Source organism: Pristis pectinata, chromosome 17 (genome assembly GCF_009764475.1).
Source record: "Pristis pectinata isolate sPriPec2 chromosome 17, sPriPec2.1.pri, whole genome shotgun sequence".
Classification (NCBI taxonomy): Eukaryota; Metazoa; Chordata; class Chondrichthyes; order Rhinopristiformes; family Pristidae; genus Pristis; species Pristis pectinata.
Genome location: NC_067421.1, coordinates 11,701,923 through 11,714,647, shown reverse-complemented (window position 1 = coordinate 11,714,647; position 12,725 = coordinate 11,701,923). Strand labels below are relative to the sequence as shown.

Below are 12,725 nucleotides of genomic sequence, written 5' to 3'. Positions count from 1 at the left end.
ATCTCGGGAGAGGTCCGTCACTCTCTCTTGCAGCCGAGGAATAGATTCAAGTAAGACCTTCCTGACTGATGCCCAAAATCAATCCTGCCGCTTTGGTACACTTTCTTATTTTCTGCACTGGATCAGTATTTTCCTCGCCTGTTCTTCCCAAGCCCAATAATAAACGAGCAACAAACAATCTGTTGGAGGAACTTTTGTGCCTCATTTAATACTATTGCGGCGGGAGTCACTAATGAGATCAAGGTTCTCCTCCAATTTATCCAATTTGTGAAGGGTATAACTTCCCACTTCCTCCTCTGAACCTCTTTTCCTGATACATGTCAACTCTCCCTCCTCGGCAACGCGCTGAGAGGTTCCCCCATTTTTAAACTATCGCTTGCAATGGTAAATCACAGCGGGACACAAAGAGTAACCGGTCGGTTCCCGTAACCCGATTGAGTTCCTTTTCCAAATATCACACAAGCCAGGACAACACATCGAGAGATGCTCAGAGCTCTGCATTGTATCACTCCCGCTGAAAAACCTGAATTTGAGTCCCTCTTCCAGACCAGATGTTTTATCTTTTTTCCCCCACAGATTTTGCTGCCTTGTCCTCCTGACCTTGCCAGCCGCTGAAGAGACACGCTGCAGTCTGGTGAAGCTGCAGGCGGAGGTGACCGAGGAATTTGAGGCACATCGCTGCACACCGAGGTCCACGTGGGGACATGCGGGGGAGGTGGACCGGACTCTCGTGTACTGGCGGGGCTGCTCGACTGGACGCGGGGAACCTGACATTCCCACCGTTGAGGAGAGGAGGGCAGTGAGCAGATGCGGCCGAACACCGACAGGACGCGTGGGTTTAGTAATGTTTGATTTCCCTCCCCCTTGCCGTCCTCCGACCCGGGCTCCTCCTGCCAGGACCCCAGGGTAAGGTGGAGACCACCGCGCCAAGTCTGGGGGACAAAGTCACCGCACACTCATACTGCGCTCTGCCGCCAGACCACGCTTAAATCCGGAGCAGCAGAATCGGATTCATTGACACCATTTACTTCAAGGCTTAGTTTGGGACAGTTCCATCTGAGCCGGAATCCAACAAACCACGGGCTTTTTCAAAAAAAAAATTCCCGACGGAACAGGCAGCGTTGTGGTAGAGCTGTGGTAGAGCTACCGGACGCTGCAGATACCGGAATCTGGAGCAACACACAAAGCGCTGGAGGAACTCAGCGGGTCAGGCAGCATCTGTGTGGGGGCGGAGGGGGTGGGGAATGGAGAGTGGACGTTTCGAGTCCAACCCCTGCATCTGGTCTGGGGTTCGGGTAGATATCGCCTGATGTCCCTGTACCTCGCCCGTCTATCCTGGAGCGCTCTAAGACCCCCCACCATAGCCCGAGTCGGTTAGAAGTGGCGAGGCGAGGGTTGCAGTTGCGGCCCCAGATGTGCACAGGGAATCTCATCATTGCGCGCTCCCTCCCTGGTAAATCTGCGGGAGCGCCCCGGGGATAACGATACAGCACCTTACACACCCTTCGAAGGCTGGGCGAAGGGACAGGTTCCCCGCACTGACTCCGCACATAAACGGTGACCGTCCCTTCACAGAACCCACACCCGGGACCTCGCCTCCCTCAAAGGCGTGTGGTTGAGGCAAATTGGCGAGATGAGGGTCTCCGCCCCGCGTTTAGGGCAAAGGGGGGAGCGATTTCCCCCTTGGAGTCATGAAACCTTTAAAAAACAGTGGGGTGCAACGCGCCTGTGCGGATGGAACCCAGGGTCACCCCAATGGGTACTCAGCCCTGCCGGTCACGGCTCCTCGAATACCAATCTGATGAGGGGGTTCTGCCTTTCATCAGGGAGTTTCAGGCTCCTACCTCCCCCTTGGTGAAAATATTATCTCCTCATCTCCCCTCTAACCCCTCTACCCATTACAATAAATATTTGTCCTCTGGTTTTTTGACCCCCCCCCCCGCGAATTTCCTGGGCCCCTCATTATTAAAACGACAGTTAAATCTCGCCTCAGTCTCCTGGCTTCCAAAGAACACAAGCTCAGCAGCTACTGAGTTCCAGTCCTGGCAACATCCTCGTAAATCTCCTCTGCACCTTCACAATCACGTCTTGTTCTGTGGTGACCAGTACTGTGTGCATAACAGCTATCTACTGGGTTTTATTATATTAAAAAAAGAATTATGGAGCTAATTTCAATGCTCCAACAGCTTTTTTTCTGGGGTTGAGTGAAAATGGGGTCCCAGTGTAATAAGCAAACGCATCGTCTAACAGACGTTACGGCATTCCTTCTCTTCTGGGAGAGGTCAAATCGGCCAACTCAAAGGCCAAGCAGATCACTCCTCAATATGAACAGAACAACACTCGGTTTCCGCCGCTTACATTTCCCGAGATAGAAGCATCAGCGTATGAGGCTCTACTTCATAAAGCAATATGACCACAACTGTTTGAAATCGCAGAGATTAAACCTTCCCTTCTCACTTTCGTGTCTGCTAACTGCCGTGCCGGGATCTCGGCATCTTTTGCGAGATAATCAGATAGATGAGAGAGGGAGAGAGAAATACCCATGGGAGATTCACAAGCACAGATGACGGTGATGGAGGAAGAACCAGAGAGATACACAGACAGAGGTTTATTCAGCGAAAGATTCAAAGTGAGAAAAAAAATCCCGACTGAACTAACAGGTCAACAAGTACAAACAGACGGGAAGAACCAAATGCAAATACGAAGAAACAAAGCAACCCGAATTTCTACCAGATCACCCCTCATTCATTCAAGCTTCGACGGATGAATCCGGCCATGTCAACATGATCCACTCACCTTCCGTGCACAGGATCGGTGCCGGGTTCGGGAAAGCAGCGTGCGGCTGCTGAAGCAGACGGAGCCTCTCTCTCCATCCCCACTGAACAAAACCCCACTAGCTCAGGGGCTGCGTAAGACATCTTCCATCCAATAAAACACCACCTCCAAAAATAACACCGCACTCCAACTCTGACAGTCGCTAACAGCTTGAACAGAATACAACAGACCAGGATAAGATGACTTTGTCTCCAGCTGTCTAAAGAGAAACCCCTGCATTTATATAACGCCCAGTAACAAGATAGTTAGTTATATTTTCCTGGTAATTTTCTAACATTTTAAGCAATATCGACGGCAGTTTTCTATCGTTTTTTTTAATACATGATTGCGGGCGGGCTGAGTTCGCACTAAACACTTCTTTCACCAGACATGTTTGCCCTCCATACAGAACATATTTATGAAGGCTGTCGTGGCGGACTCCCCGCCACGTCTCCACACCTGCCGCTTGAAGCACCCACTTACAGGCGAGGAGAGCAGTTGCACCGAGTCTCCCAGCTGCCCTCCCCTCTCCAAGAACCCAACGGCCACCTGCATTCAATAGCCCCACTGTCCTGTTCTCGCTGATAACCATTTCTGCTCGCCTGCCTCGCACTCGATACATAAACCTCCTGCACTCTTGAGGCTCCTTGCAATCAAATCCAACACAATCCGATTTACTAATTCAAGCCTCAACTCGGATTAATTCGGGAGCTAACCTGCCAACGTGACATGTGGTTGAAGTTTGTCAACCACGTGCTGCATTCGCAGCCCAAAACTTCCAGCACGGCTCGGAGGTGTGGAGATGTTTGGAAGGCACGAAACGATAAGCATTTCAGGCAGGGACTATCCTCCTCCCGCCTGCTCCGCATTGGAAACTGAAATAAATTTTTCAGGTCAATGATCTTTTGTTGTGGATTTTATTTCGTGCTTGCAGCATCTGCAGTTATTTTACTTCCTGCCTTCAAATGGTTGATCCGATGATTGACCTCAACTCATCCATCACCCACCTACCTCTGTCTCCCAACTCCACCCCTCCATCCCGGCTTCATCTGCCCGTCATCCTTCACCACTCCCCGGTCCACCGATCACTTACTGGCCCCCGTCTCAGCACTCCCCCTCTCTTTACACTGGCTGTCCTCCCTCTCCGCTCAGTGCTGATGCTGGGTCTCAACCAGCAACGGCGACAATTCCTTTCTTCCCAAAGATGCTGCTGAGTTCCTCCAGCGGATTGTTTGTTGCTCCAGATTCCGGCACATGCAGTTCGTCTCTCCATTTTCTTGCCCCAGTCCCCCAAATCCTGTAACCCACTACAATCCAACAATTTATCTTGGAATGAATATGCATCATGAACAACCGCCAGGAGCTATCTGGGGTTCAGAACCTCCCGGAAGAGTAAATTCTCCTCATTTCATTCTGAAATGGGCGGCCCTTTACACCGAGACTATCTCTCTTAGTTCTAAACTCCTGAAACGGGAAAAATATCCTTGCCACTCCACCCTGTCAAATTCCTCAGAATTGTGTACGTTTCAGTTGAATCAGCTCTCAATCTTCTAAGCTCCAGAAAATGTAGGCTCTATCTGCTTAATCTTTTTTTACAGAACAATCCTTCATCCTGGCAGACAAACTGGTAAATTGTCTCCAAGGTAAGTGCAGCCTTCCTTAAATATGATAAAAACTTTTTGCATTGCTTCAGGTGTAGTCTGGCCAACAGTTGTCCATTTCCAGCAAGATTTCCTGACTCTTGCTCTCTCCCCAGCTCTTCAATAAAGGCCAGGTTTCCATTTGCTTTCTTGATTACTGGCTGCATTTTCCATATTTCCTTATGGCATAGGAGGCTATTCAACCCCTTGACTCTATGCTTACCCACAGAGCAATCCCATTCCCCCACCACTTTCCCCTGCCTCCTATTCTCACACCTGCCCATCAGCTCCCCCCAGACTCTATCACTCATTGAGAGGCAATTGATAGTGGTCAATTAGTCTACCAACCTGCACATCTATGAGATGTGGGAGGAAACCAGAGCACTCGGAAAACCCATGCAGTCACAGGGAGATCATGCAAATTCCACACAGAGAGCACCTCAGATTGGGATCAAACCCAGGTAACCGGAGCTGTGAAACAGGTTTTCCCAGCTGCGCCACTGCTAATTTCGTATGATTCTTGTACAAGATCACTCTGAAAAATATTAATAATGTCAAACTATTTAAATTATATTCTGCTTTCCTATTCTTCTCACTAAAGTGGATAACTCACAATTCCCCACATTATATGCCACCTTTTCACACAGTCACATAACATGTCTGACCTTCTCCAGATGTTTTGTGTACGGTAGTGTAGTGGTTCGCATAACGCTATTACAGTGCCAGCAACCCGGGTTCAATTCTGGCCACTGCCTGTAAGGAGTTTGTACGTTCTCCCCGTGTCTGCGTATGTTTCCTCTGGGTGCTTCGGTTTCCTCCCACATTCCAAAGACGTATGGGTTAGGAAGTTGTGGGCATGCTATGTTGGCACCGGAAGCATGGCAACACTTGTGGGCTGCCCCCAGAACATTCTACGCAAAAATGCATTTCACTGTGTGTTTCGATGTACATGTGACTAATAAAGAAATCTTATCTTACTTGCATTTATGTGCTCACCTTCACATCCCTTTTAAGACATTATGAAATGCTTTACAGCTAATGAAATACTTTCCAAGTGTAGTTACTCTTGGCATGTAGGAAATGTGGCAGCTAATTTCTGTAGAGTAAACTCCTACAAATGCAAGGTGATAGTGATCAGTTAATCTGTTTTAGTAATATTGAGCCAGGAATAAGTATTGACCAGGACACCACAAACTCTCCTCCTCATCTTTGAGAATATTCCATGGGATCTCTTCCAACCGAGGGCAGACCAGCAGTTCAATGCCTCATCCTAAGGACACAATTGCCCTTCCCGCAGTGCAGCACTCCCTAGGTATCACACACTGAGGTGATCTGAACGTGAAACATTCTGAAACTGGTGCTGCTAACCTACCAGATTTTCTAGAAACTCGAATGTTATTTCCATTAAAATTAACAGAAATGAAAATTGGGCTGTTTTTAAGTGCTGATTTTGCTACCTAAGTAGCTTGTACAGATTAGCTGAATAGCTTGTTCAGGTTAACCAAAGGTAAACAAAAAGGAAATAAATGGATGCATTTTCCCTCCTTTTATACATGGCGTTTTTGTTCAACCAGAGACAGAAATTTGCAACAAACAAGATGCTGGAGGTCAGGCAGCTTCTGTGGAGGGAAATGGACAGTTGATGTTTCGGGTCGAGGCGCTTCATCTGGACACTTTAAATTGGTAAATTTAGATTGGTAAATTGGTTTATTATTGTCACATGTACCGAAGTACAGCGAAAAACTTTGTTTTGCATGCCACCCATACAGGTCATTTTATCACATCAGTGCATTGAGGTAGTACAAGGGAAAACAATAACAGAATGCAGAATAAAGTGTTACAGTTACAGAGAAAGTGCAGTCCAGGCAGACAAGGTGCAAGGCCATAATGAGGTAGATTTTGAGGTCAAGAGTCCATCTTATCGTACTAGGGGACTGTTCAATAGTCTTATAACAGCAGGTTGGAAGCTGTCCTTGAGCCTGGTGGTACATGCTTTCATGCTTTTGTATCTTCTGCCCGATGGGAGTGAAGAGAGAATGTCTGGGGTGGGTGGGGTCTTTGATTATGTTGGCTGCTTTACCAAGGCCGTGAGAAGTGTAGACAAACTCTGTCTCACTGCCTTGGTAAAGCAGCCAACATAATGGAGGGGAAGCTGGTTTCCATGATGTGCTGAGCTGTGTCCACAACTCCTTGCAGCTTCTTGCAGTCTTGGGCAGAGCAGTTGCCATACCAAGCCACGATGCATCTGGATAGGATCTTTTCTACGGTGAATTGATAAAAATTGATGAGGGTCAAAAGAGGACATGCTAAGTTTCTTTAGCCTCCTGAGGAAGTAGAGGCGCTTCCCTCCACAGATGCTACCTGACCCACTGAGTTCCTCCAGCATCTTGTTTGTTGCTCCAGAATCCAGCATCTGCAGTCTCTTGTGTCTACTAAAATTAGCAATTCTGGCTATCTGGCACATTGCAGATTTTCTTTGCTCCACCACAGCTGCTCCGTTTTCAGCTCTCTCCACTCTAATCTCCGGAATTCACTCTTTATGTAACTCCAGCTCTGTTCTTAAAACTATTCTATTTGGCTAAGCTTTTGGTCGTGTCTTCCTATCTAATGTGGCTCAGTGCAATTTATTTCTGATAGTGGTCCTGTAAGGTCCCCTGGGCCATTTAACATGTTAATGGTGTTGTACAACAGCAAGATGCTGCTGCTTCTGCTATCAGCCCATGAATGAGCAGGAAATGAGGTATGTGAACAGCTGGGGAGATACAAGAAGAGTGGAAGAAATGGAGCAGGGTTCAGAGGTGGAGGTTTATAAATCGTTGCCCTCCAAACTGATAGGAATCTTTGCCAATTTAATGGCTGTAAGGCTAGATTACAGGGCGCTACAATGTAGTTGACCCACAATCACCTCCATTCCCTTGACCTGCATCATACAAAGGGCATGGATTGCAATGAGCAGGCTGGAATTTTAAATTGACATTGAATGTGAAGCTGTACCATATTACATCAGAAATGGCTGATATCAGCATTCGTCAATGTGCCATTTTCACCGATGTAGCAACATAACTGCATGTCCCGGAATGGTCAATTATTAAACAACGTCATTACAACCAGATGAACACTTTCACTTTATTTTTATTTATAATAAATTAATTATTTAAGATTTCCATACACTGCTTGCCTATTTTCTCGCCATACATTCCTATGTGCGTTTATTATATTGGGAACCATCCATGTAAACTTGCCACACTATAATCATGCTATGCTCCCGGTAGGAGGACTGCAGCACCACCACTGGAAGATGTAATTGTGATATGACAAGTTTCCATGGACAATTTCCATTTCAAGTACGAAAAGAGGAATTCAGAATGTAAATAGAAAAGTATGGAGAGAATTGCGATATAAAGTGAAGGCCACTTTTAACGTATTCATTTTTGCTCATGTAGACGTCACTGGCAAAGCCAGCATTTAATTGGCCATTCCTAGCTGCCCACGAAAAGGTGGCGGTGAACCACTGCAATCCTTCGGTTGAAGGTTCTCCATAGCGCTCTTCGGTAAGAACTTCCAGGATTTAGACCCAACAATGATGAAGGAATGGTAATATATGTCCAAGTCAGGATGCAACCAACACTGAAGAGGAAACCATGTGTAGTGGTTTTCCCAGCTGCCTGTTGCTTTTGACCTTCTTGGTGGTACAAGTCAAGGGCTTGGAGGCACTGCTGTGGTCGTTTAGGCAAATAACTGCTGTGCATTTTGCAGGTGGTACAAACTATAGCCAAAGTACACTGGTGATGGAGAAGATGAATGCTTAAGGTGTTGGATGGGGTGCCAATCAAACAGGTTACTTTTCCTGGACAACATCAAACTTCTTGAGTGTTGGCACTGTGCTCATCCAGGCAAATGGGCAGTATCCTATCAGTCTCCTGACTTCCCAGATGGAAAGGCTTTGGTTTGCCAGGAGGTGAGTCGCTTTCACAGGATATCCGGCCTCTGATCTGCTATTATAGCCACAGTATTTACTGTATGTGGCAGGTTCAACTGAGTTTCTGGTCAATGGTAAACCTTGAATATCAAGGATAAGTTGAAGTTTTCATGCATATACTTAATTAATCCTATTCATGTCTTAAGTAATCCTCTAAGATGACTGTGCACTTCTAGGTTATTCCTCCTCTGATCTCCCTCTTCCTTAAACTCCAAATAATTTCCTTGAGAGAGGAAGTTCTATCAAGGCAGGAAATTACAAAATATGGCTTGAGAACAGAGATAGTAGGTAGCTCCATCTTTCATTAAGGCTTTCATTAAGTTTGTGGTTGCCAAAATATTGAAGCAGCTGAATAGATTGCTGTCTAACCAGCAAAGCAGCCGTGATATAGATGGCAATAAATGAAGGACAAAACGAGTCCCCTTAGACCTCAGAAATAAGAAAGTAGCTTCCAATTGTGTTCCACAATCATTTGAGCTCTGACCATCAGAAGCTCTTAGTCATTTTGAATGATTAATGAAGCCATCATCTTATAAGTGTAAAATCGAAGCCTTTAATAAGTTAGTGGAGAAGAGGATAACAATGCCAGCAGTGAGAAGTGCTGTAGTCCACCTTCAGTGCTACTCCTTCCAACAGCCTACCCTCAGTTCAGTCATCCTGCCCGAGGATAGGTAAAATACGAAACAAATTCATTGTCTGGAGAAAAACGTAGAATCCAGAAACATCAATAGTCACTCAAAAAGCCTCTGAATGTGCAGTACACTGAATATTTTCAGCACCAAAACAAGAACAATTGCAAATCAATGGAAAGGGTAAATGAAATCCAAGACCATGCAACAATGAAAAATACAGCCTGCTGCTTAACTTCTGCTGGCTCAGCCCAGTGCAACTTTCCTCTTTACAAGTAGACCCTTTCCTCCAAATGCTTTCAAAGACTGAACAGATAACATTATGGAATGTTATTGTAATGGCTCATTCTGGACAGGATGGAGCAAAATAACCATTACAATACAATGAGTTACGCATTCAGTATTTTGGGATGCTGGAGTATCAGTTTAAGCAGTTAGTCCCTTGTGAATATGGCTTTCCATTCAGATTCATAGGTCAGGGAGATAGCTCCACTCGCCCCACTCTATTCCACGTCAAGTGCATCGTCTAAATAAGCTTTGAATAAATTTATAAAAGTCCCCAGATCTTGAAGTCTCCCACAACCTCTGTTGGGTAGATTAAGGGACTAGTCAGAGAGATGCTGGAACAGATTCCAAAGGCTGAATGGCCTTCCCCAATACCTACATATTCTAGTCTCCCATTCACATATTTTAATATCCACAGATCGAAAACTGCTGCAAGATCTTTGACTTAGTTGAATAGACTGGACATTCATCCCATTCTGACACATTCTACTCATGAAACCCATTAAGAGGAGAGGCTCTTCAATCAAGCTTTATTTGCCACAATGACTTGCTTTGCTCTGCATGTGAAAATTAATAGAAAAGTGGATTGGTATCACACGCATTTCAGGTGAAATGTGCTGATGTTTCAAAGAGGAGGTCCTGGATCTGCAGACATAATTGTGACAGTGAAGGAGCAGCAATATATTCTCAAGTCAAAATGGTGTGTGACTTGATGGGGACACTGTAATTGGTGGGGTTCTCAAGTGCCTTCTGCCCAAAATGGCATGGGGTGGGATAGAATGGGCATGTAACCATGTAAACTCAAACCTGGTCCTAATTTTCTACGGAAAGCATTATCACCAATGCCTCATGTCTAAATTGAAGAGGTCCTACATCATAGGTTCCAAATCAGTGGCAATATCTGAATTTATGTTACAGATTTGTTACGAACTGGTATACACTGAGTGAGAGGGTGAGGTTCAATGGTAACCTTCAAAGGCAAATGGATAAATACTTGAACAGGAGAAGTTTGTAGTCGATGGGGAAGGGATAGGCAAATTAGAACTAGCGGCTTCTGGCACACAAGGTAGAATAAGAAGGAATGACTGGGTAATCCAGAGCAGCTAAAACCAGAGGGGTGTTATGACTGCTAATCATTAGGCTGAGGAGAGTTTAGGGAGTATAGTGATGGAGTCCAGCAGCCATCGTTGTTGCCCATCAGGTTTCAGGGACCTCTGAGGACAGAGAAGCAGAATGCTGACTAACACACCATGGAGCATGGGGTTACCCAAGTGGAGGACGTGCAGGGTTAAAAGCTAGAAATCATAGGAAATTCTAATAATTAGGGGCTTGATAGTGTTGTTCACAGTCAGGATTGAAATTCTTAAAGGATGTGTTGTAGAAAAAGGAAATCTGAAAACAATGTAAAAAGAATCATAGCTATTGATATCATAAATGTCAGGAAGAGGTCCTGTTAAGGAACTGAAACAAGCTAGCTAATTTGAAAATCATGGGTAATACTTATCCAAGTCACGTGAAAATTGTTATAGGTGCACACAGATCAGGCATTTCAACATGCAGCCAATGGAATGCTATTGCAAAGAAACATCTCCAGTACCAGTACTCACACACGAAGGAGTTTTAACTGTATGAACAAGGCTGGGCCATGATCTCAGTGGAAAGTACAACTAGGGCTGTAAATAAGATCCTGGATGTTGCAGTAGTTATGTTGGTGAAACCACTCATGTTTGCTGTCTTTATGATCTTAAAGTGAAAACCGACTGAATTCCACGCTTGTGGAGATTAATGCACAAATCCCAAGGCTGCTGTCCGTGATTCAATCCTTCATAGGGTGAGGTTTACAATCTTATTCAATGGATTCAAGGGAAATCACTTGAACTGACGTGAACTTAAATCAACAATATATCTTCTGAATGCCAGGGACTCCATAGAACACACGTCTGACAGATTCTAATGATGGAAAACAGCCACTCTTTAAATTTGATTTTTTTAATAACTAGTCTTAGAAACAGTGACCAGGAAACCACAAGTTTACTATAAGAACAACTGTTGCACTATTGTCCTTCAGTTAAAGAAGAATGAAATAAAATATGTGACTCCACTCTCCTAGCCAAATGGTTGACTCCTAACTGCCCTCTGAAATGACCGAGCAAGACATTCATTTGTATCAAAACCATGATATTAAATAGCGTTCATCCAGACTCGGTCTTAAGCAGGGGCTGAGAAAACCGACACTAGGGTTAAACCTACTTGAACTTGTTTATTCATCTAACCTTGACAGCATTCTTGGGAATGACCTTTGATCTGTTTCACAATATAAGTACTGCAGTTCTCCTTCTTCATTCAAGACCTCAGAGATATCAGGTTTAATGAGAGTGCAGAACGATACAAAGGGCATTCATTGCCCAAAGGCTTGGTGGCAGCACTGGCTCAGTGCAAGTTTAATTAACATCATGGCCTCAGTCAACACACAGAGGATACGATGGGTATCACACAAGCTCTTACACCTGTGGACAGGAGCTAAAGGTTAATATGCTGAGTTGAATAGACTGTTTTGCTGGTGCTCATAGCTGATTGCTTCATCTCAAAAAGCAGAAGTTATTTTGGCTGAAGATGCAATTGGAGTTGAGAATGACGGAGTGGAAAATAGGTTGATCAGTGAAGAAGATGATAAAGGTTGTAACACCAGGCAATGAACAACTGAGAAAACCTGCAAGCACGAGGTTATTTTTAGAAGTAGTGTTTGTTTAACATTCTGCACAGTTTCGGCTATCATTTCATTCTAATGCCATTAATGACTCCATAGATTCCAATGGATTCAAATGGCCATTGATAAATGAGACAGTGGAGAAACAGAATACATGGGATCATGCAGCATTACTAATACAAAGAGACACACCTCTCCTGAATTGATTGGACTTGACTGACATTTTGAAATCTCATTTTTTGTTAATCCCAATGCTTTGTTATGGTTTTCATTTTCCTGTTTTTGTGGTGATTCATATTTGGGGGGGGGGGGGGAGGGATGGAACATCTGCGATTGGGTTTCGCTTGATCCAATTCCAAGGAAAGGACCTCTCCTTCTCAGTGACATTCCTGGGTTTTCCATTGACCACCTACACGGACAAAGTTCAGAATACATCACTTGGGGAAGAGTGATCGGGAATTTTAAGAACTGCAGGTCCTAGAGAACAGGAGCCCAGGACCCAGAACCTGTACTGCTGCTAACTCTGTCCATATACCTAACCCTTTTTTAAAGCTGTTTATTTTCTTCCCTTTCGAATACTTATCCAATTCTTTCAAACAGTTTTCCATTATTTGGAAACCTTAAAATACCTTTTGCTGTAGTCTATTTTATTCAAGCAGAAAAAGTTAAAT

General features: G+C 44.8%; 1 protein-coding gene across 5 annotated transcripts in view; it reads right to left on the bottom strand.

The window, feature by feature from the left end:
• The window catches only part of osbp2b (oxysterol binding protein 2b), a 279,746-nt gene that overhangs the window by 202,224 nt on the left and 64,797 nt on the right, over positions 1 to 12,725 (bottom strand). Inside the window, exon 1 of one of the 5 annotated variants that reach the window (XM_052031997.1) lies at positions 2,797 to 2,850. The exons of 3 other annotated variants lie outside the window; for them this stretch is intronic. Coding sequence is in view for 1 of the 2 variants with exons in the window: in XM_052031995.1 (XP_051887955.1) it covers positions 601 to 676 (76 nt within the window). In the remaining variant the exon portion in view is untranslated. Of the gene's footprint in view, positions 1 to 600; positions 694 to 2,796; positions 2,851 to 12,725 lie in introns of those variants that run through there. One more of the 5 variants, XM_052031995.1, reaches the window with a different exon arrangement.